The sequence below is a fragment of the Solanum verrucosum genome, unplaced genomic scaffold (genome assembly GCF_900185275.1).
Source record: "Solanum verrucosum unplaced genomic scaffold, falcon-dt-bn FXZP01000205.1, whole genome shotgun sequence".
NCBI classification, from domain to species: domain Eukaryota; kingdom Viridiplantae; phylum Streptophyta; class Magnoliopsida; order Solanales; family Solanaceae; genus Solanum; species Solanum verrucosum.
The window spans coordinates 2,993,208-3,019,667 of NW_026019950.1; the positions used below are offsets into that span (position 1 = coordinate 2,993,208).

General features: G+C 32.1%; 2 protein-coding genes across 3 annotated transcripts in view; both read right to left on the reverse strand.

The window, feature by feature from the left end:
* The window catches only part of LOC125813833 (tubulin-folding cofactor B), a 228,890-nt gene that overhangs the window by 39,849 nt on the left and 162,581 nt on the right, over positions 1–26,460 (reverse strand). The window lies entirely within an intron of this gene.
* Positions 9,939–24,736, reverse strand: LOC125813817 (probable cyclic nucleotide-gated ion channel 20, chloroplastic). 2 transcript variants are annotated; one of them, XM_049493284.1, is made up of 14 exons: positions 24,612–24,684; positions 23,748–23,822; positions 22,050–22,569; positions 20,641–20,832; positions 19,405–19,503; positions 18,526–18,663; positions 17,973–18,221; positions 17,481–17,741; positions 16,803–16,948; positions 16,232–16,309; positions 13,144–13,273; positions 11,971–12,217; positions 10,586–10,748; positions 9,939–10,221 (listed from the first exon to the last, which is right to left on the reverse strand). In XM_049493284.1, the coding sequence occupies exons 3-14, from the start codon at positions 22,551–22,553 to the stop codon at positions 10,113–10,115; spliced, it is 2,316 nt and encodes a 771-aa protein (XP_049349241.1). In that variant the 5' UTR covers positions 22,554–22,569; positions 23,748–23,822; positions 24,612–24,684; the 3' UTR covers positions 9,939–10,112. The 2 variants fall into 2 exon arrangements, with proteins under 2 accessions (XP_049349241.1, XP_049349240.1); XM_049493283.1 differs by lacking the exon at positions 23,748–23,822 and having other exon boundaries at positions 24,612–24,736.

Genomic DNA, 26,460 nt, shown 5'->3' on the forward strand with positions numbered 1-26,460 from the left:
TGAGTAAAATTATATATTATTTTATAATTTATGTAGGAATTATTTATGTAGTGTCTAGTCATTTATCTTTTATCATGCATAAAAATATAAAATTATACATAAATGTTTCTATTTTCTTTAACTTATACATGTATTAGTTATATCGATTTCTAAATTACAAATTAAACATTTTATTAGGTGTGTTGAATTTTATAAGTAACAAATGAATGTTACTAAACATAGTGTACTATTTATGAAAGATTTAATACATGAATAACTTAACTTATAATCGACTTCCAAACCTATGGTGATATACTATTGGAAAATAACAGTTAACTTTAATCTTAAATTTTTTAAATGATAAGTATTCGAAATATTTCTTTTTAAGATAAAGTGACTATTATTAATAATTTGAAGAAGCGGAAGTTTTTATTTAATAAGTGTAATTTGACTAATTTAACATTATTAGTTCTTCAATTTATGATGTGCGTTAGTCTATTTTTTACAAATAAGAGAATTTTATTTGCCTTCTCCTTTATTTTTAGAACAACTAAATGCTAAAAGTTAGATTTTTTATTTGGAAAAAAGAAAATATTTAGTAAACATAACAGAGAAATTTTCCTGGGGATTAGTATGAAAATTTGTAAGAAACTTATTTTTCTGTAAATTTTCATACTAATCCCCAGGAATTTTTTTAATGTAATTCACACTTTTCTTGTAGTATATAATATATATGTACCATTTCAAAAAATTAATTCAGCAACAAAGGGTTTAAAAAGTCAAATTTAGGCATCATTTTGCAAAAGACTTCTTTTCATCACTGAAAAGTTGAAGACTTTGAATTGTACAATTGACAGAAGTGTAACATTTTCTAAATTGCTTCCGTAGAACTTAAATAAGCTTTTTACAGTAATTAATGTATCATGCAATTTTTTAAACATTCCTCGGTGGTTTGGTTTATGGAATGAGATAGATAAAAATATATCATGAATTAAAATATTTTATGAGATTATTTTATTTCATCTTTCAATAATATATTTTACCATTTTATCATGTAATTAAATATCACCCATTATCAAACGCATGATAAATAATCTAATAAAATATTTCGAATGTATTATCGTTAAAGTACATATGAAAATGGGACTAATAATTTTTTAGAACTAACAAATGGAACCTAAAAAAACAATTAAAAAGTTAACACACTTCACAAAGGCTTTGACAAAACGTTTTTCCCCATTGCAAATCATTTGTGCTATTCAAAATTTTCATAGTTGTTCTAGTAAAAATTTACTATTCGTTTTAATTTGTCATATTTTGCTTTTCGGAAAAAACTCATGGACTTAGATCATCATTTTGTAAAGTTTTTTTTTAAAAAAAAAAATCTATATGAGAAGACTTGCAGCTTAATATTTTTTGCATCATTTCGAACGTAATATTTAAATCTTAATTTTAGAATATTAATTTAATCTAATTCGATTTAGCTTTAAAGATAGTCAAATTAACTTATGAGAGTGAAACATGACCAATAAAAATGAACGAAAGGAACACTTAGAGGACTGTACATATTTGAAAGATTAATTTCGTTCAACACTTTTAAAGGAAACATAATGTTATTATGTGATAAAAGTATATGTTTTCAAGAAAACTACCGATTATTGGAATCGAAATAATAGGATGATAATCATTCGGAAGTTAACAATTACAAATTATGAAGGATGATAATCACAAAACAAAGAGAAGTATATGTGTAATTCAATGCAACAATAAAAGATCATCTGTTATATCTTAAGTGCAACTGTTTTGGTGGGTGCATATGAAGAAAAATATATTCAGAGAACCTAACCTACCAACCTGCGGCCCCCCTACCAAACGGGGGAGGGGGTGGCTAAAAATTAATTTTCCCTCCAATTCTAATGATTTTAATGATACATAAAATATTTTTATAATTGGGGTGTGAGTGGGGGTAGGGGGTAGGGGTGGAGTTGGCTAAACATTAAATTTTTTTCGATTACAGTGATTTTATTGAAATAAAATAAATATTTTTTTTATGATTTTATATGTATAATAAATATTATTAAGTGATTTTAATTATATGTATTAGAAAAAGTAATTCAGTAACTTTAATGATACAAAATATAGTTGTGGTTTTATTGATATTATGATAAAATTCAATGATCACATGTGAAATTAACGTTATTTCTCTATATAAATAGTTATTACGTGTGATTTTTTTAAGAAAAAAATTTGGTTGTATATGTTTTGTAGCAAGTTCATAAAAGAATAATTGTACTTATGATTTTAGAATCACAAGAGGGGATCATATTGTAGCTAAAATAGTTAAAGGATAAAAAGAGGAGGAGAAAAAAAAAAGGTTAACCAATTTCGTAATAACAAATAGAAGGAAAATATATACAGTATATTAAAAAAAAAAAAAGGAGAAGATAAATGTATAATAATACAAAACAACAATAATAAATTTTAAAAAAAAATACATAGAGGGGGAGACTCACAATTTAAACAACAAACTATAAATTGCTAAAGAGTTTGATAATCTAAACCTGAAGGAAATTAAAGTTTGATTTTCCGCACAAAATTAGTAAGAAAAATAATTTTCTCTTATTTGACATTTGTAACACGCATTGTAATAGCGACAATTTTGATATGATATATAACGAGAATTTGAGTTTAATAGCAAATAACTAAATGCACCTAAATATATATCTCTTTATTTCAAGTCTGAATATAAATGTATCTCATTGAATAAATAACATACAATAATTTTGTATAGTGATTAGAGTGGTTAATTTATGATATTAATACAAGTGTATCTCATAAAATACAAGTGCATATAGTAACATAAATACAATATATTTCGCTTGTCCATGAATATAATGGATCCGATCGTATCTTGAAACAAGTTATTATTATATTTCATAATTAAGAGCTAAACTTATCACTATATACAAAAATTCCTTATTTTTGTTTTGTTTTCATAAAACAACCAATATTATTACTCAAATTAATAAACTAGTCAATTGACAAGAAAGTCCAACCGTACGTTTTACTTTTTTTGCTAGAATTTTCTACCCTAGAAAAAGGTTCATCAATATACAAGAGAATGAAGGGATAAATTCAAAATGAATGTCAAAGCTTCTAATTAAAACAATCCTTAATAGCACTATCATAATTAAAAGATAAAAAAATGATTGATGCATGCATTTAACAACAGGATAATCTATTAAGTTGGATCCTTTCTGTCATAATTACCATCATTGATGCCATTTTATTCTGTAAATTCTGTGTTTTTATGGATCAACGTTAATTAAGTGATTCTCTATTATGAAATATTGCACTATTGTAAATGTTCTTAAAAGCTCTAGAGATAGTATGCATGAATATAGAATCAATAATATCACTATTTGATTTATTATATGATATATATGTTGAAGTTTAAGAAGCCTTTAATTTGTTTTTGTTAATAAGTGCACTTGGGAATATTAAATTAATACTAGCTTTTACCTCCCAGTATTAAGAATTGAAATAAAAAAGGTCGTATATGCAATAACACCAAGCATTATGTTACATGGATATTTAATGATATTAAAAAAAATAAAGAAAATGTGCAAAGTGTTGAGGTTGGACAATATAGGAAATATGAAAAGAAAAATTAATTGGTCATACTAATTACTCCCTCAATCTTAATTTATATGACAAAATTCAGACTTTGAGAATCAAAGTAAAAGGAATATTTTATCACAATTTATTTACATGTCCTTTAAATATTTTAAATATTAATTCTTGTGACTTAATTATAATATTTTTGTACATAGTAGGCTAGTAGCTTCTAATTATATAACTTTCAAGAAAACCTTAAAGAATTATATATTTGAATTCCTGCAGATTAAAATAAAGAAGTTTGACTCTCAAAATTTAAAATTATGCTATATAAATGAGACGGATGAAGTAATATTATTGAGAATGTGATTAGTGAAATTGATTAATTCTCATAAGAATATTAAAGAAAGGCGTGGGATGCTCAGATTCGAATTTATTAAACCTAATAAAAGTTAAACATGAATTATATAGTTCTAATCTTAATTAAAAGCCAACGTTTACTTAATATATATGTGATGAAATAATATTCTACATATATTTAAAGAACGAAAAAACACTAACCTGTAATATGCATTAAATAAAACACACATTTTCCCTTAAGATTTGTTATGACGAGTAGTTAATTAAGTTTAATATTAATCTAAAACTAAAAAAGATAGATGAAATAACTAAGTAGGTGTAATTAAATGCCGTGTCAACTGTTTTGCCAGAAAGAAATAAAAGAAAAAAACAAAAACGTAGTGAAAGTAATACTTATTTATTACGTACATGTATGTTTAATATTTTGGCAGAAAGCACATATATATAGGTCTTTATAATTCATAATTAAGCTATGATATTGTACCTTTGTCTCTTCTATAGCTACATAATTTACAAAAGAAAAAAGTAATATTAACCTGGAGTACAGGCATCATCCTTAATTATTTGTTGGAAAATAATCAAATAATTTAACATGATGATAACAAAGTATTAATTTAATTTCTTACCAATAAATAAAAGAAAATGAAGCCGGAAAATAAATCATGGGAGATAAGAACTCAAATCTAGCTAGAAGCAAATTAAGACGTAGAAAATAAAATTATTAATCTAAATTTATGTTGATAATAGATACTAAATACTCATTAATTAGTGCAAAAAATTTACTCGGTCACCACTCATTATTAAAAAAAAAAAGTGTATTAAAAGTTTAAAGATGCTAGAATAAAACTACTACAAAGTCTATATGACCTCTTACCTTTAGAGGCGGATGTAATTAATAATATTCAAACGGATTTAATTGAATTCAATTTTTTAATATAAAATTGATGTGATATATTAAAATTAAAATTTATAAAGTTTTAAATCTTATTATAATTTACAATGAGTTAAATTCATTTCATTTAAATTTTGAATTTATCTTTGTGCTATCTTTCCCAAACCCCTATAGCCTCCTAACATCTAAATAGCATAAGAGGGGTAAAGTTTTTTTTGGTTTCTTCGTTGGTGTCCGGAGTCTATATTAGAACTCCGACTACTCTACAGGGCTAATTTGGGAATGATGTTTCCAATAGGATTTTCTCAAAGGCTCAAATTCAAGATTTCTAATTAAAGATTAAGTAATCTCACCACTGCATCACAACCCATGTTGATTAACCGGGGTAAAGTTGAATTGTTAACATAATGTCATATATGAGCATGCTTTAATATAATGAATAGTATAATAACTTCCCTTCCGACATCAAATGTCTCCAAATTTCCCACAGTACTTACTACTAGTACTTCCAATTTATATCTCTGCTGTGCTATTTAATTTCTATTATCTCCCTTTTATATTATTTGATCCTTATTGATTTAGCATATCACTAAAAACAAATTAAAGATGTATTTTATTTAATTAATTTTATTATAGATATTTTGATACTCTATATAGTTATTTAATATAAAGAGCTGGCAAAAAAATAATCTTAATTTACTAAATTAAATAAATAAATTGAAATAACTATTTTTAAGTACAGAAGGAGATAGGCTGGTCTAGGACGCCAAGTGTTTACTCTCGCCGCCGATATCCACAAGCTACAAAAAATAGCACAAACAATCACCGTTTGTAGCTGATACTAGGAATTGCATGACGAAAAAGATGCAAAATGTAGCATAAGTACCAAAGCAAAGGTACTCAGAGTAGGCATCATAGGCCAACCGATCAAGAAATCAGGCATCATAAGCCAACCCTCCCCCCAACCTCCGATGAACGTTCATTGGAAATTTTATGTTAATTCTTTAGTTTTAAATCGGTATTTTAATAATTAAAATAAAAAAAAGATTGATGAAATTTTGTTTAGTGATCTTTACAAAGATCTTTACACATATAGTTGGTATAATTTATTTATTTTTTTTATCCAAAAGGTATACACGAATTATATACATTCACGCAACTATTTTTAATTTACGATACGTCCGTGCCCATAAGAGCTTTTATTAGAAGTAGAAGATGAATACAATAAGTTATTTTTACACGAACATAGGTAATTAAGTTTATGGGCTTGCATTCATGTGCCAAACTGCACTTGCATTTCTTCAACTTTTTGAGAAAAAAACAACACTATCTGCCATTCAAATGATTATTCCTAAAATAGCATGAATAACACATGTGACACTTTAATAACTGTTAAAACTATTTTATCTTACTTTACAATTTAAAGATTTTATAATTATGAAGGGTTTAGAGTTTCTCTAATAATAGCTAGCTATTTTGCAGTTTTTTCGATGACTTAAAATTTTAGTCATGAATCCGCCTTTAACTTTCTTCTGTTCTACTAGGTGGAGAGGTAACAAGAATAATTTGTATTGTTTTTTTTTTAATATAGTTTTCTATAATCAGTTGTCTTGCTTACGGATTGACTTATGCAATAGTTCATTCACTAGAATTGCTAGAGATAGTGTTTAAAGGTTAATTTTCGGCACATATCTTAGAAAATAGGCATCGTTTTGAAGTTTCAAATTCTACTAGTTAAATTCCTCGACACTATCACTATTATCTTTGATGAGTTTCTCTTGTGAATATTAAAATTTCAAAATAATAACTATTTTTCAATTACGAAAAAAAGGTTATTTGTGAAATTTACACCTGAAATTGTCAGGCCCAAAAAAAAGCCTTAATTATTCCTGGACTTTAGCTGACCCAAGCTGAATTATTGTGGAAATTTGAATTTCTTCATATGACAGTTTTATAATTTTATTGAATAAAATATAGTATAAATTATAGGAACCACATATTATAAGTACTAAATAACATCCTATCCCTTCTAATTTTCTATTTACCAAAAATCCCTTAAAAATGATGTTTGCGGGATACATAGCGTTGTGCACGGGATACATTAGGTTTGATACATTCCACATAGCGGGATACATAGCGTTGTGCACGGGATACATTAGGTTTGATACATTTCACATAGCAGGATACATAACGTTGTGCACGGGATACATAGCATTGTGCACGGGATACATAGTGTTTGATACATTCCACATAGCGGGATACATATCGTTGTGCACGGGATACATGCGGGATACATAGATAAATAAGGGATTTTTGAAATTTTTGAAATAAGTAGGGATAAATGGATATTAAGGTAAGTAAAGGAGTGTGGTTAAGTAATTTGTCCTAAAATATATCTAGACAAACATTAAACCAAATCCCTTTTAGCTAAGAAATTACCAATTAATTAAGGACATTTTTTTTATTATTGGACAATGCTATGTTAATCAGAATTATTAATATCTCCCGCTTCTTTTAGAAATGAAAGGAAAAGAGAGAAATAATTAAGAACTGTATATACAATTACGCCATATTTAATTTTATTTTCTAGAAAATGAACAGATGAATTAATGTATGTGAACTGGTCCAAACACCATGATTAAAAAAGCTGATGATACTTAATGGCTGGGTGGTAGGTTCTACTACTTCATGATGATATTGAACCATTCATGCACCTAATTTAGAGCATTTGCTTTCAATTTGACAAACTTTAATTTTTCAATGAATTAATTAATGTACTACATATTATACACGCGTAAAATGCTAAAAGATTATTGAAAGAACGTACGTGTGATATATGTGTGGCTGAAAAATTAGCTATTTAAACGACAACGTATAAGATTTTTCTCGATCAACAAATTAACCTGGCATTTGGACATAAGAAAATATGAAAACTGAAAAAAAAGAAAAAAGAAAAGTACTAGTATTAATTTGTTTTCAAGTTCGAAAATAATATTTAAAAATTAAAGTTGTTTTTGGACATAAATACAAATTGTAATTATTTTTAAATTTTTATGAATGATTTAAAATAAAAATTGTGAAAACGATTTTTAGGACTTCTTCGAATTTCAAAAAATTCTGGAATTCCACTTCAAAGTTATATAAAATTCCAAAAGAAAATATAACAATCCTATATCCAAACAATTTTCCGAGATTATGGAGATTAAAAACCTCATTTAGTGGTACTTCATTTTCAATAGGTATACACATTGAATTTACCTAGCAATAAAAAACAGTACAAGTAACTCTATAAGAATAATTATATTTTCATCGAATCTCCACCATACTCATTTAATTAAAATTTTGGAGTTGGACCAGTAGTTGCTATAAATAATATTATCTAACACTATTGTTTCACCAGAATTAAATTGATATAATTTATAATCTCTACTCCTGTTGCCAATGGACTAGCTATGCTTTAAAAGTCACATTTACTATTACCCCCTCTTCTACTTTTCTTTTTCAAAGGTTGTGTCGGAGCTCAGGACGGCTTCAAGATTTAATCTTTATAAATTTAATTTTTAAGATTTTTAGTATTAAACTCGTTATATTCTTAAAAGTTATCATGTGTTCTTATTTAATATTTATTGCAATTCTTGTGAATTTTTACATATAAAATTGTATTCCGCATTAATAGTTGGATATGCACGCAGATTTATACTGTAGTACTCCATATCTATTTTAGGATAGAGGAAGACAAACATGTTATGTTTAGCTATAGCTAGTTTAATTAATGTAAGCCTTATGAAAAGCATTGACGACGACGTGAAAAAATATTTACATAATCAAATCACTTATATATAAACCTTTACAATCGTATCGATTGTTAACTTGAAAATATATATACCCGATAATGTAAAAAATAATATATTTTCAGCATATATAACTTAACGAGCTCAACGCAATCTATAAATATGGGTGACAATGCTCACCTGTTTTTTTAATTACCATTTTTATTGACAAACAATTAATAATCGAGATGCAACTGTCTGAGTAGTGGTAGTTTTTAATTTGTTCAGAAAATTCTCCATAGTTTTATTGGTAGATAAATGAAGTGTCAGGCCAAAAAACAAAGGAATGTATATTATAACCAACTGTAGAGAATAGATGACAAAAAATAAAATAAAAATACTTGTCTACCTTTTTTGCTTCCTATAGCACTTCTTTAATTAGGATTGGAGGAAAAGATTGAAGTTTGTTGATGTTATATATTCAAAATTGCTCCATTTTATCATTCGTATCTTTATCGTTAACAGATTGGTATAACGAACATACTTCGTCTCCACATTGGATCAACAAGATCATAAGGATTAAAAACTGCTCATTCATATAGAGACGTGGAATAGGCCCAACCATCAACAACCTGATCATATTTGATCAAGAACAAGATCATAAGAATAAAAAACGTGAAATTTTATCCTAAGGACGTACATAATAATTGATCAAAATTCTAATGGAGGATAAAATTACTCGATTTTACATAGTACAAGAGCAAATTCGACCTTTTCCCCATTCAAAATTTAAAGCATTTTCCAAAATAAGGTTTACAAAAACTGAAAGAAAGTGATTCAGCTCTTTTATATGATAATATGGACCTCCCCAAAAGGTAATTTTAATGTGGCCCATTTCCCCTCTTTTGCAATCAGTTTCGCTACGGCAGTCGCTGCTCTAGCTAATTGTCCACCATTTCCAAGTGTGATCTCTATGTTATGTATAGTTGTGCCTAAGGTCATATCAATTGAAGTAGATTCTTCTTTTGATCAATCAAAACCCCTTCTCAAACTGTACAAGCTTCTTCCAAAGCATACAAATTTCTGGATGTAGATAATGATATCTATACATATGGATCTTATATATGTCGTAGAATGAAGTCCCACATGGGTGGATATATATATATATATATATGGATCCAAATCTACCGAATCACTCATGTTATGATCTTGGGTCTTCCCGTTCCATCATCTGGCTTATGTTCTTCATGTAGCATTCAGACCAAATGACTATGAAATCACGTCGATACTTCCACATGGGTTACTTAGGAGATATTTCATTTAGTAATCTGTTCTCCTGGGATATATAGGTTATTCAATACAAAATTTCAGTCTCAGTTTTGATTGGCAAATAAGTACTATACATATGTTACTACATACAACAAAGAATAAATATAGATATACAGACTAAAAAGCATTTGGCAGAAGAAATAGTTAGCATTGATAGTAGTATATTAGTGTTGGGGGCTGGAAGAGTCTGTTCGGCTTTGACGTTTCTTCCTGTATCTCCAGGCAACTTGTATCCGCCTTGCTGCCAGCCCTCGCCAATATGGAGATTCATATCTGACATATTTATCAAAAAGATGTAACTATAAGAGAGTTGACGAATTATGATAGCTCAGCTGGACCTAAACTTTCACCTTGTTGGTGAGAGTTCAATTCCTGACCTTGTAAAGGCCCAATGACTTGGAACTACAACTCAACTTTGAAACATAAACATGTAAGTCTGACATCACCTCCAGAGAGGCTTCTTACTAGTTGATCTTCTCATACTCTGTATGCCTACTTTACGGATCTCCAATATCATGAGTGTAGTTGTGAAATATTAATGTCGCGTTATTTTATTTATCACCATGTTTCGAGTGTTTTTAAGAAATAAACAAAAAGAAAATGCATTGAACAATCAATAACTGTAAAACTGAATTACCTTAGGGCACCTTGGACACGTGGACTCCTCAAGAATCTTGCGAAAAGATTAGTGACTTCTTCAAGATCTGAAGCTCGTAATGTAAATGCTTCAACATTTGTTAGGCACCTGACTAGTCTGTTGCTCAGCAATCTGTGTCCTGGAATTCTGACCTTTTTCCCATCTGAAAGAACAAAAAAGAGAAGTGATGATAGGAAAACATTGCAATATCTATTTCATTCACACAACTTGATCTCTTCCAAGACAAGAAGAAAACTCTAAGCTTATTGAAGCTTCAGAAGGCCTATTCGATAATCTAGAGGACTAAAGTCAGAAAAAGTGTTAACCGTTCTTCATATGGTTTTGGATTATCTTCACTAAATTGTGAACACTCAACTTCATTTAATGGGGAAGTCATTTCTGTGATTTGACTGGTTGAAAGTTCAAAACAAATATTTATCTGAAAATCAAAACCATCAAAACAGAGACTTAAAAAACTACTTATTGACCCTGGAAATCCACAGATTTATTGCATCCTGAATTGAACTAGTCTACAATACGAGAGGGAACCCTCAAAGTTCAGATTCAACATAGACAATCTTAATTGAGTAGGGCACATTGTAATTTAGGTAGTCCTCCCATTTGGTTGAGGTTAACTCTTAGAACTCGAGAACTCGATAAACAGCTCTTGTTGAAATGGAACTGATGAAGTTGATCCCTACAATCTCCTTTCTGGTTTTTCTCTCTAACTTTGTATTCTACCCTTTTAGTTTTATTAGTTACTTTCTCTGTTAATCCTTAAACACTTCGACATTTGATATCTCAAACAACGAGAATTAATTGCACATTTGGTAATTCTCATGGAAAGACACCCTATCTGCTCACGTTTGTAAGGATGGATCTTGGGCCTAACTCAACCCCCAAAGCTAGCTCATGAGCGGAGAATTGTCCAATTCCATATAAGGAGACCAAATTCTCATCCCTTTTCCGATGTGAGAATTCTTAACACTCCCCCGCACACAGACCATGACACTTAATATGGGGGCCCAACATCGGTGAACAAAGAATTGGGATGAGCCTGACTTTGATACCATGAATAGATGGATCTTGGGTCTAACTCAACCCCAAAAGCTAGCTCATGAGGGGGGATTATCCAAGTCCATATAAGGAGACCAAATTCCCATCCCTTTTTCCGATGTTGGAATTCTTAACAACGTTATAATTTGAAACAATTAGAGTGTTTTGCTAGTCTAATAAGTCGCAGCAAAAGCTTTGACAATTTTTTTCATTGTTCCGATGAATATTGTCATATCTAATAACCACAAATTTGGAGCCAACATTCTATCATGCATATATGCTAAATATGAATGCACTCAAAAGACAATCTTTAGAAGATGTGTAATCACCTCTGTTTATAGAAGAATGCTCAAGGCACCATGTGAGGAGTTCTTCCCCACAGGCATCCCCTTCAGACAAGGAGGCCACATTTCCATCTTCTCCAATGCTTTCCATCTTACCCCGAATTATGAAAACCATCTTGTCAACTAGACCACCACGGTATAAAACTTTGCTTCCTTCTATGTATGTTTTCTGTCTCAATCTCTCACAGATGGCATCTATAATAGGTTCATCTAGAAGTGCAAATATTCGAACCTGCAAATCAACAACATAATGCAGAAGTCATGACAAAAGCATCAAAGATTATATGTTCAATTTAAAAGAGCCATTTACTACCAATTGAAGTTGATGAAGGGAGAGATCAACATTTATCTGATATAAATAAGTGGACAACTTTAAATTTGCATGGATAAAACGTGTACTTTGATGTGCTGAAAACAAAATAACTCTTTAACAATTCAACTCCACGGCTCCACACCACCTTGTACCTTCTCCCTATGACCAGTGACCCACACCCAAACCTGCTTTATACAGACCTCTACTACTTAATCTGAACCCAAGCTTCTATCTATTTGTCCCTGACTCCCTTCTAAATATGTTTCTTAATATTTCTTGCATCTACCTAATTGATTACTGTTCTACTTCTCCAATTTTTCTACAAACACTATGTCTCAGTCCCAAACAAGTTGGGCTTGGCTATATGAATACTCACTTCTTTATTTAAGCTCATTTCATATCATCACCATACTAAAAAAAGTAAAAAATAAGTTTCATAGAGCACATATCCCTTGTTCCCTATCTGTATCTGAGTCTGCATTGATACCAAACATTTATAGAGCACATATCAAGTCAGACTTGATAAGAAGGCAAGTCTCGATTGAAGGCAAAGTAAGCCTGATGTTACAAGTTCCAATCAATGAATCTCTTCCATGCAGAGGGAAGGCTAAACAGCTTAAATCTAACCCCAAACCAGGAAAGCCCCTTTTTTCCTGTCTGTTCAATTTGGTTAAACTAAAATTGACACAAAAATGAAATGTTTCAGAAACCACACCTTGATTGGCTAGATCAATGGTTCTAATGAAAAATATATGTACTGCATGTGAGCTCATCTATAAAGAGCATGAGGAATAAAATAATAAATAGAAATAAAAGATCCAAATAGTAGTCCAGTCGGAATTCACCTTTTTGATGAATTTAAAAAGATGTCTCCTTATATCTCTTTGAAGGTCTTCAGGAAGATTCTCTAGTAGCATTTCTTCATTGACCCCTCGGGTAGCTGCCCAGTTATATCTCTCTGCCTCTTGAACTTGCCTACAAGGGAGAGGATCATGCTTTTAGATTTTCTTGTAGTACAGTAATGAGAATGGATTCCAAAAAAGCTCATTTCTAAGACACGTGATAGTTTATCATTTTGGATTAACATTGATCATACTACTGGTGCTTTAATCTGCAAGAATAGAAGATATACAATGACAGCCCCCTCTATATTTCTAGAACAATTAAAAAGAAGCCTCCCTCTGATCCATTTAGGAAATCACCCTCGCATTACAGATCTCCTAAAAGTAATCGATCTCATGGTCTTTCACTTAGAAGTATAGATACAGTCTTTACTTAGTTCCCAAATAATACAATAATTTCATCCATACAATTTTTGTTATTCTTAATATCATTAGAGAGTTAATAGCAAAGCCAAGACTCGGAGGTGGAAAGGGTGGTCCAATTTACAAAATCATTTTCATGCTTTTGACAGGAGGATTGAAGAAGGTGATGCACAAGTTGGTTTATAAACATAAGATGGATTTCCTCAATGAGAGGCAGATCATGGATGCTGTGCCCTTATAGCTAATGAGTGTGCAAGTACCAGGTTAAAAAAGTGGAATTCTATACAAGTTGGATATTGAAAATGCATATCCGCATATGACCAAGTGAATTTGGATTTCCTACTCTATCTCCTGGTCATATGCGAACTTGGATTTCCTACTCAATCTCCCAAAGGAAATGTATCAAATGGATATTCTTTTGTACCAGCAGAAAAGATATTTAGTATTGGTTATAATTTTCCAATGCACATCTTCCCTTCACAAAGGGGTCTTAGAAAAGGAGACCCTTAGTCTCTTTTCCGGTTCTTGTTGGTCAGGAATATTCAGCAAAATGATAAGAATAGCCCAGTCATAATGGTTGGGTAACGGTTTTAAAGTAGCTAGCAGTGGGCAGTGGGTCCAACACAATGAAAATCTCACATCTACTATATGCGGATGATACATTAGTATTATGTGATGTTAGTGTGGAACAAAAAAGGCATTTAAGGCTTATACAAACTGGTTCTGAAGCACTGTATGGCCTAAAAGTAAATTGGAGGAAGAGTTTTATGTTCTCTGTGAACCAATTACAGGACGTTTCATCAACTTGCTGGTACAGTGGAATGACAAGTTGGTTCCTCAGCAACTAACTATTTGGGTCTTCTATTGGGTGCAAAAAAATAAGTTGCAGGAAAAATAGCAGGAGTGACAAAAAGATGAAGAGTAAAGATGAACGGAATGGAAAAGTCAATATTTCTCCTCTGGGCGGTAAACTGATTCTGATCAACAGTGTGCTTTCATATAGTACAACATCATACTGATATGTTAAGCCAAGGTCATGAAAGAGGACATATAAAGGACTGTTATACAATTCGGCTGGCACTTAGAAATCTAAGTTGCTAAAGAAAATTTTCCAGGTAGTTATAACTTATCCAACCAGAAATAATACTTGAAATCATTTTTCCAATAATAAGAAACAACAAGAAAGGGTAGTATACAGAAAATTTACAATCTTAGCAAGTCTCTAAAGGATGGAAACGAAGTCCAATCCAAGAAAGGCTTATTTGTAACTTGTAAGTAAGTAAGGTCACATTAAATAGAAGTCTGTTTAAATAATATTTTGATATTTTCTGCCATTTTAACTACTTCAGCAGAATAAGCCACTAAAAAGGGACCAAAGGAAAGGCTTCTTCTGACTTGTAAGATAAGCTGAGTGATGCTTAACTAACAAGCTGCAATAGTAGTAATCTTAGATATAGTGTTTTCCCCCATGATTCACGTCTTTTGATTCACTTTGTTTTTTGCTGGATTACACAGATAGAGGTTAGCAGGTTGTGGAGTGTGGTCTAGATTATCCTTTTATACTAGTAGTCATAGTATTACTCTTGTAGCTCTAGTTCCTCGATTCTATTATTATTTGCCGCTTTTTGTACTTCTATTATCGTATTTTTTGGTATAGTTATTGTACATGATGCTTTGTCATTCTTTCTATAATTATTTTTCCATGGCCTCTCCATTTCTGTTATTTCCTTCTCCGAAATGCTTTTATTTGTGTTTCATCGAACCGGGGTCTATCGAAACAGCCCCTCTACCTCTAGGGTAGGGTAAGGTTTGCGTCCACCTACCCTCCTCAGACCCCACTTTGTGGGATTACACCGGGTATGTTGTTGTTATTGTTACACAGATAGAGGTTGAATACCAACTTCTCTTTCCCCCTTTGCAGCAAGCATAACATTCATTGCAAAACTAAAATGTTTGATGAAATGTACTAATCTATTTGAGAACAAAGTGATGGAGAACTCCAATGGGTGTAACACTTCGGATGCAGGAGAACAAGATAACTAGACAAGTGCACTTCGAAATAAGTGGAGAAGGAAGAAGGAACTTTGAACCCACAAGGGTATGAAATTCTTTAAAAGTCAATTCTCAAAATTCAACTCCAATTAAATCAAGCAATAAAAAAGTACATTTAGGCATCCAACACCAAGACTCACTTGCAAGAAAGGAATGTTAAGGATATAATAAAAAATTAATTGGGAATATTAACTTAGTTAGATATTCTAGACAACTAATAACCATATAACATCTCATAAAACTAAAATTTACATCAAAACAATCAATCAGAACTATACTCAATTTGAGCTTACTCTGTACTTGCATCCCACATAACTAAACGTTCAGGACTTTTGAAGCCACATTGAGCTAAATTAATAGATCGTACTAATTCTTCAACTTTGATCCTAGAAAGTGGAAAAGCAGGTTGAAAAACACAGTTCCATCTCACAGAAACTTCAAGATTCGACTGAGATCCAGAATTAATGAAATTGAAGATAGGTGTGAGATATGATGATGAACAACAGATCACACACGCACTCAACCCAGGGATGCAATCAATCTATACAAGTATATTAGAAGAAAAACTTTGGACTATAGAAGTCAGATGTAAAGAGAAAAGAGCATCAAAGGCTACCTTCTCAGTTCTACTGGCAAGCGCCTATGGCTCATCCATTGTTCAACATCACGACGTCTCAGAGACATTTCTAACCTCCTGCAGAGAAAAAAAGAATGTTCATCGACAGCTGCACAAAAAGTGGTGCACAGTCAACACGAAGACATACTCACATCTAACAGTTACATCCAAGTAAGAGAATGTTTATTATGTTATACAGAAAGACAGGCGAACAATGTCCCAAATTTCCACACAACCAAATAGTTCTGTTATCCAAAAATATTCCTCCAAATATTCACTTTCTAATTTCCAACACATAACTAATCTTTTTCCTGAGAAGAGGCAATGGCCTCATGTTTCAGCTGAGAGAAACAATTACAAGATACTTATGTATAACTCTTGGGGCAGAATAATATAATTACTCTTCCACACAATATATTTATTCAATTAACTGTCAGTGTTCCCTGAACAGACTAAAAATAGAATGGCAATCATGATTATCCACAAGCATCAAGTATGTTCCTTTAAAAATGAGCTTTGCTGGAAAACACAAATACTGAACTAGTTTAGTTAGAATAATAGAAATTTGTACCTGCGATCTAGAGACTGCAGAAAGTTTTGCATGTTTCCAATCAGGAGGGCAAAAAACAGGAGTCCCATTCCGATGATAGCCATTGTGAACAAAACTTCCCACTCAAAATAACTTGGGACTTGATTGCCAGCTAGTGTACTAATTTGCTTTAAACACCATTATAAAAAATATGTATCAGAAGTTAATTACCACACTACATGATACAAGTAACTCAATGAATGCAATGTAGAAAACTCCTGGGTTGACTCATACAGGATGAAATTGTGTTAATATTATTGTGCCAAAATATGCTCAGTCTAAACTGGGTTTCGAAATGTCTCTGATTCTCACTCAATTACTTTAGTGCTATTTTTCTGACTTGTAATTTTCTATGCCGTTCCCTCCTTGCCCTAGTTTCAAAACAAAGGATAAGGGTATAACCGTATAACAATATCTAAACACCATAGTATGCAATTTGGATCTAAATCTGGAGTCCCCATAAAACAATGAAACTTTTGCCTACCATATTACTTGACAAACTGCTTGGGGACAAAGAAGTACTCTTAGAAATTTATCAAAAGCTCTGAAGTAAACCTACAATCCACTAGAACATGTAATACAAATTTCATATTTTAATTCAGCTGATATTAGAAATATGCAGATCATACACCCACAGTCATGAAGACTGGGTAAAGATACCTGGAATCCCCAAAACAACGAGTACACATATCTTGTGACAACACTCCCTTCAGTGGTTAGGTTAACAGCTTGTTCATAGATTCCATAGTCAAAACCTCCATTAGTAAAACAAGCAACTGCATCAGAATTGTTCTTCCACTGATCCCATGTTGGATCCCTCCAAAAATTTTTGTAGTCGTTGCCATGACCACAGTCTATGAATTCCACACACCTCGCTATCTTTGATTCACGACAAGCATCTCGAAGACATTGATTCACCCTCTAGAGATGGAGGAAAAAAGTTAGATCAGAGGATAATTTTGAAACAAGGACAAAGCAATTGGTAGGAAGCACTTCGAAATTTTCAATATGTTTGTCTCACACATACCCACAAACCCCTCTAGCCTCAGAAATGTACAAAGAAGCAAAAGTAATGGCTATATCATAAACAAAGACATAATGAAATTGAAGTAAGAATAAAACAACATAGTACTATGAAGAACATGTTTTCACCTGTAAACCAAAAAGATACCAGCATGAGCCCACCACATGGCTTGATAAAACAAAAGTGAGAAGATTTATGAAAAAATTTGCCCATGCAGACTCAAATACAAAACCACTTGGAGACTGGCCAGCTATCAAAGGCAAAAACCTGCACAACCTGGGAATGTACTGGAGTAGTATAGCAACCCTCAGTAGATTCTTCGCATAATTTGCCCCAGATGATGCAATAGACTTGGGTAAAATCAGCAATATGATGATCTGCACATAGCGTATATATTAATTATGCCTCAAAATCAACAAGAGACGGAGAAGACACCAAGGGAATTACTAATAACTAAACGCCAGTGTTCAGGTTGGGTACAATAAAACCAAAAGAAGGTTGTCCTACACTCCTACTACAATCAGTTAAAAAGTGGGTGTTATTACGTTCATGGTGTACATAAAAGCACTTAGTATGTGAGAGAAATAACTTTTCATTACTAATTCTATCAGTATTGAGATCCAAATAATGGAGTACACAGATATGAAGGTTAGAAATAGAAGAGAGGAAAGGCACATTTACCTGAGGAAGTGGTAATACGATAAAGAAGTCAACAACAAAGTATCCCGAGAGATAGTTTATAGCAATCTTTTTAGGGTGGTCAACCAGGTCACCTGCTCCCACCACCCTAGATTCAGGGGCAACATAAGCTAATCGGAACTGCAAGAAAATTGACATCACATACGCACACATTATTGAAATAATAGACAAGATGAACAAAAGTGAGTGTCAAACATTTGTCTCTATGCAGGAAAGTGGGAATAAAGGAAGCAAGGTCAACCAGCTTTGAAAATCTATTAACTATTTAGTTGGCTCATTGAATTAACTAAGCATTAAATGGGATGCAGCTGAATTGTCAATAAATACATTTAGAATAGAGTTAACCTGCAGAAGTAAAAAAACGTCATTCTAGCAGTATAATTCTGGAAAAATAATAAATATTGTAAAACCAACCAAGAAATTACCAAAAAAGCCAGTTATGCCGACAGGTCATCAGGAAAGAAGAGGACCAGATGACATCTCATATGGTCCGTGTTGAGAATATAATTAAGTAAACAAAAGTGTGCTCTCTTTAACAGCTTAAGATTTTAGATGAGATGGTCACACACTTCAACATGTATCAGAGCAAGCAGAGGTCCCGGGATCAACTCTCACTGCCACACATGATCAAAAAAAATTCACGTGATTGGCCCATGAAAAAAGAATCGGGCCCGCACATGAGGTGGCATGGTGAGAATATAATTAAGTAAATAGAAGTGTACTTTTTCTAACAATTTAAGCTTTTAGATGAGATGGTCACACATTTCAACAGTGCGCAAAGAATATTAATATTACACAGGTAAACTGTTGTTGCTAATCAGAGAGGAAAAGGATTCAGCAGAGTGAAGTGGGAACTGTTACCTGAAGAAGGATGTGCATTAAGTAGATGATATCAGTGATGCTCCTCAAAATCACAATAGTTGTTGTGAGGGGCCAATTTAGCATTATGCATTTGTTCCCCTATAATCAGAACAAGAAGAATAGTCTTTTAGAGAATTAATTCAACTACTAATCTTGTTTACTATATATAGAAAATTCTAGCACTATGAAAAATATTCATATGAGCGAGAGAGAATGCAATTCCATGTAAATGCCTAACAACAACAGACATTTTGGATTCAACATCCACCGAAAGAAAGGAATGTCTCGTATGAACAAAATTTAACGGAGTGAAATGTCTCAAGATCACAACATGCCTACAAAAGCATATAACTTCTGCTTTGGGGCTGTTTGATTGGTGGGATAAGAATAATAATCCCGAGATAAAATGTGGGATTATTTTATAGCTATCCCATAAGAAGGTGGGATAGCTAATCTAACAGGATCTCCCAACCCATGGGATATCCTAGTCTATCCTATCCCAACAAACAGTTTTAACTCATATCCTGAAAGCATAAAACCTGCGAGATGCCGAGAATAACTTCAGTTGAACAGATTATGTCCATTAATCCCAGGCATAAGAAAGTGGCTCTATGTTCTTGAGGTAAGAATGGCCTACTCTAAACTGAAATAGATTATCCATGGCATGATCTTGTGTAAAATAGTGGAATCACAAACCTGTCTTACATAGCTAGTCAATACTGTTCATGTATTTCACAGCTTACCTTTGTAGTATTTTATAATTGATTGATCATCAGCATCCTAGGGACTGAGGGTGGTATTGATATTTTGCATGAAATTACGTTCTTTATTATGCATGACAATTATGGAGAGATCATTATACCCATTTGGCCATTTGTGTATGTCCTGTAGTGTTCACTCAAATTTCAAAAGGAAAAATACTTTCATTATATTAAATCAGTTCTGGTTCTGCAAAAGCTATCATCTCTTACCAACCTATTCACTTCCTATCTGCGAGAAATGAATTAGCAAATCTTAGATGGTAGTAAGCCTCAGTGGGTGAGAAACAGAATCACTTGATTCTCTTTTCTTAGTAAAAGCATGCCAAATAATGTGAACTTTGAAAATATACTGCATATACCTAGATCTAAGTAGCACTAGCTAAGATAATCATACATATTTATATATGTTTTATCCCTCTTAACCAAATTATAGAAAGGAAAGTGATTTCTCTCTCATAGAACTATAAAAGAATACCTTTTGGACACAAAGCAAAAAGAAGAACAGGGGATCAATAAATACTGCAAATAGGCATGAGATGACAAAAAATTTGTTCCACTTCTGGACAATCTTCGCATGAGGATTCATGATGCCAGGAATATATGGATGCAAGAAAGAACAAGTTCTCTTCGCCCATCCTTTGGCATCTCCATACAGCACATTATGGAACTGTAGATAAGCACAATAAGAACAAAAAAACCCGATAATTTAGACAGCTTAACATCCAGTGAAATATTTGGAATTCGTAGGAAATTAAATGATGTATCTAAGAGCAACAGCTTAAGTACCTCAAACAAAGAAAATTTAGAGAAAGCCACAAGAAAAAGAGAAAGAAAAAGAAGTTAAAGGATAGAACAGCTTCGAAGCCTTAAATGTGCACAGGCCCATGAAGTTCTTAAGCTTAAAATTTGCATCAACTGACAACAGAGTGTGACTACTCTATTCCTCTCTTTTATTTCCATTTCAGGAAATGACATGGAACACCATCTGCACAGAGCCTCAACTAACTTTGAGGAGGCAACCATTCCAACTCAAGACTCATCAAAACTGTAGAAGCGTAATTGGGAGAAGCTTTATACCACTTTTTGGATAATAGATCCTATGCCTCAGTATACTTTTATTCATCTATCTACACAGACTTCACAATCCCTTGTCGTTCTTATAACATCTTGAGAATCACTGCAGGAAGTTTCTAAAACATCTTCCATCTCTATTTTCAAAATTTGCACTCTTAAAAGACTACAATTAGCACAAACAGAGACAAATTGGTAAAAGTCAGTGTATTTTAGAATTGAAACTGCTAGTCAGCTATACCATATTATCATACTTGTCATCTGTTAATATCTGTGAATCACAGGCACATAGTTATTTACCATTGATATAAGAGGCACCGTAAACTCGCAGGGGCGTAAATTCAGTAAATATTTAGGCACACAAGGATGATAGGTAAAGGGACAAATATACTTTCAACTGAACTAAGGTTATTCTTTTTCTTTACTTCTTTTGAACTTGTAAGGCAGTAATTCTATTAAAAACAGGAAACTGACACTAAGTTGGTGCCAGGGAATTATAATGTGACATGGACAAGGTCATTCTAATAATGGATATTGGAACTGGAAACCACAAAGCTTTCATTATTGCCAAAACCATAATCGAAGATAACCCAAAGTTTGATCGTTATGAATTCATCAGTATATCATCAACTTGAATGCATAAATAGGGGAAGTCAATTGGCCATGCATAGTAGTTTACCAAAGAATGAAAGCCATAGATGCATATTTTGAAAATAGTGTTCATGGTAGATAAAGCTAGAATTGGGACTCTGAAAATCACATCATAGCACATAGCTAGGAAGTCATACATTTAAGTTGATCAAAGTGCAATACCTTGTGATCAAATATATCTGAAGACTTCAAATTATTTTGCCGTGCTTTTAAAGGGTAATAGGTTGGACATGTTGTGCAATACGGATCGTTGCACATGCCCAGTTGTCCAGACTTAAAGAGATGTTCATTTTTCCCAGTGTAGTCATTATTACGCCAACCATTTCGTTCTGCACTGCTAATTGAAGGATATTTTTCTGTTGTAGGCAGAGTTGGTTTATGCACTACTGAAGCGGGAGTGGGCCGAAAGCTATTCTCAGGCTCGCGACCAATATATAATGGCCCACTCATTTGAACCAATGAAGTTCGCCTCTCACTTCTCAAAGGACCAGTATAGCCTACATAACTACTATCATTTTCAAATGAATCCATAGAGCTCATTGGCATTGACAGGGATGCACTCCTTGTCCTGTACGTAGAACGTCGATTTTGAAAGGCGTCATTTCCATCAGACTGTGGATATGATGGTGATAACATCGGCATCTCATCTTTTTCAAAAGTGTCCATCCCTCAGATAGTCAACCTGCAAGAGGAATTTAACAGCATTTTAATGAAGAAAAGCTTCTTCTTTTTTATAACCGAGAAATCCGTCTGTGACCCGCCCTTTGGACCAATCACAGCCTTCTAAACTCAATGGATAATGGGCCCGCCCCTCTACCCTTCTCCACTTAAATACCGGGCTTCGCTTTGCATGGTGTGGGGCTTAAACTTGCGACCTTAATGAAGAAAAGCTTTTGCCAGAAGCTTGACTGTTTAAAGAACAAAAGATGCAAAATGACTTCACAAGTCTTTGCAAACCAAAACTACAAAATCTAACAAAAAACTAAAAGTTCAACGAGTTCCCAAAACAAATTTCTAAAGTAAGCTAGATTACTTGACACAGTAAAGCAAATAGCAGATTTCCAAGACTGCAGGAGGAAAATGGAAAACTACCACCCAAAGCGAACCAAAGTTCTCAGACAAAAGCATGGTGAGAACTGAAAAAGTTGCATACACAACATAGATTATTCAGTAGTTGTGAAGTGACACTTACGTGAGTGTGCATTCATCGCGTGAGACATATAGATCTGTATAATTTTGTTCAAATACTTCCATAGTGCTGGGAATCCATTAGAATGCATTGAAAATTTTAATTTCTCTTAGAGAAAAGCTTGTATCAAGAGAAAGTCATAAATTAGACTCATTATGAAATAGATTATTGTTCTCCTTAGTCTCTAACGATTGTCGAGAAGGTGTCACGTGATCTTATAACTGTCACTCTTAATTCACCTTCTCTTCCAATCCTATAAAAATGGATGTCTAGCAGCTCAATAACCTAGGACTCTCTTCAAGTAGAAATCATACTCACAAAGGTATGAGATCATCATAGGAAATGTGTGTGTGTATTATACATATGACTTTTATGGAAGGGGAATGCTTTTCCTACAGGAATGTGTGTGTGTGTGTGTATGTATTATATACATGATTTTTATGGAAGGGGAATGCTTTTCCTACATAATTGATGCCTCAAAAGATTTCATGATCAATAACATGCTGCGTTGAGCCTAGTTTTACGTGTCTGGATATGCATGCCGAATAAATTTTGTTCCACACTCTAAACTGGAAAATTTTATGCAACACTTGATAGAGTCTAACATCATGTGACAACAACATACCCAATGTAGGTGGGTTTGGGGAGGATAGAGTATATGCAGACCTTACCCCTTACTTTACCTCAGAGGTAGAGAAGTTGTTTCCGATAGACCCTCAGCTCAAGAAAAAACAGTCCAAAGCAATCTAGCAAAAGAAGTAACAGAAGTACATGAAACAACAAATAGTAAACAGAACACTACTACCACAAAATAATATCTCTAGCATCATTTGACAATCTGTCAAAATTATCAGATTCAAACCCCCTATTATATTCATTGCGGGCAAATCAACTTCTTTCAACAAAAAAATACATAGTTTAAAACCCTCCTTATCTCCAAACCCATCATCTCCCTCCATTATTTTAAAAAAAATAAAAATACCAAGGATGGAAAATAGGAAAAGCTTTTATTTTTTTATTTTTGTTTATGACCGTGGTGTCCGGGGCTATCACCAGCAACAAGTAACTCTGTCCACCAAGGATATGACAGATAGAAGAATCACTAAGTGTTTTTTTATCTCCACTGAGTTTTGAAGAGATCAGAGTTCTTAGTCACTTTATTGACCATTACACCACACCATTTGGTGCAAAGCTTTTATAATTTTAAAATCTTGAAATAATTTAGAATTTGCTTCTAAGTTGAATTAATTGGGATAAATGCAGGATTTTTTATGCATGAACATAGTACACACTCTACTCTGACTAACAGACGCAAGGTTCTTGTAATCATCGAAAACGAAAAGCTGATAACCAACTTCAATTTCAACATATTTCAAAAAAAAAAAAAAGACAAACAAAAATCACAAAACCCACAATTCAACTTAACTTATTAACATAACTTGTAAGCAAAGGAAAACTGAAATTTAATCCAAGAAACTCAAAGAAAACTGATAATTTCGAGTACAGAAAAGATGAAGAAAGAAAGTAAATCAAACCTGATACAATTGCAAAAGAATTATGGGTTCAATCTGCTTCCGGCATTGGGAATATCAGAGTAGCAGAGAAACAGCAATGGCCAATTTTAATAAATAAACTACTACTTGCTAAAGAAAAGGAGCCGTGTAGGAGAAGAGAAAAATTAAAAAGACGACTTAAGAAGACTGACTGAAAGAGAATTGAAATTTATTACTCTTTCCTTTCATATTACTTGGTCGTTCAAACGACTCGTGGTTTTTTCCGACCCTACCCCCTAACATTTTTGTATCTATTAAATTAATGATAATAGAGAAAAAAATTCTTTCTTTTTTAATTTAATCCTTACATATAGAGCGATGGGTTTATGGCTTGATTTATTTTTATTATAAATTGGCTTTAAAATAAATATTTTTAAGAATTTCTTTAAACACTACAAAAATTATTTTAGCTTAAATACATCTAAAATAAGTAAATTCAAATAGGTTTTTAGTACTTCCTTGATCTCAATTTATGTGATATTATTTTATTAGACACGAAATTTTAAAAATAAATAATACCAAATTATCTTTGTTAAATTTACTTATAATAGACTTTTCTTCGCAATAAAGTAATAAAAGACTCCCCATAAAAGTGAAATATGAATTATGCTATTGAAAAGATATTTAAATAAAAATATATATAACAACTTTTTAGGACAAACAACGACATATCACTGAAATTTCACTAGTAAGGTCTGAGAAGGTAAAATATACACAGACCTTATCACTTCCTCATAGAGGTAGAGAGGTTGTTTCCGAAAGAGTCGAGCAAATACAACTATTCTAGATATAAAGAAGAAAATATAGCACATCACAAGAAAACAATGTAAAGTCTACTAGAAGAGAGCGCAAGACAACAATAAAATAGTAGAATAATCGAAACACAATAACAAACTAGAATAGATTATTGAAATAATAATAACTACGGATGGATATCAAAATAAGAAACTAAATGAAAAAAATTGACACATAAATCAATAAATTAAAAAATCGCGAAAATAAAGTATATAGACAAATCAACATTTTAAATTTTAATAAAAAATTTAGTAACCACACTCGTAAATCATAGAAATTTATGGACTCATCCGAACCTAATAATTTTAACTTAGAGCTCTATGGGTGAAATAGGAAAATACTGGATTATTAATGAAGTAGTAATCAAAACTGTAATTATCTCTTTAAGTTTGTTTTTTGTTTGATAGGGCTTCTGGTAGGTGACCAAAGTAACACCTCATATTTTTAAACATTAATTAAGATACAATCATTTTATTATTATATATATGCAGACCAATTCTGTTATAACATCGTATTCTCTTTTTATTTGTTGGCATAATCTCGTGGGTCGTTATCTGTCTATTTTATTAAATAATAAATAGGGCATACAATATGTCATGCATTCTGCGTCCTCCTTTTTCCTTTTACTATACTATTTCTCCCTTCTCCGTTTCAACACATTTATCATAGTTTGACCAGGCAAAATTTTAAAATAAAGAGACATTTTCTTAACAAGATCAAAATAAAATAAAATTATGATGTGTAATTTGAAAAGAATAAAATTCATTCAAATTTTATCTTGCTTTTGTAAAACAGAAATAGTTATTTTTAATAGATTCTCGTATCTATATGACCACTATCACAAATTATTTTAATTTATTTCTTTTCCTTTTGATGTATATTTCGGTCGCGAAACTTTTAACCGGTCAATATAAAGAGCTGGTGAACAAAAGGGGAAATCTCAGTCTTTAGATGACAAATTAATTATGAGTACTGTATTATTTTTATTTTTTTTAAGTGTGGCTCCTTTGTTTTTTCTAGTAGAAACTAAGCCACT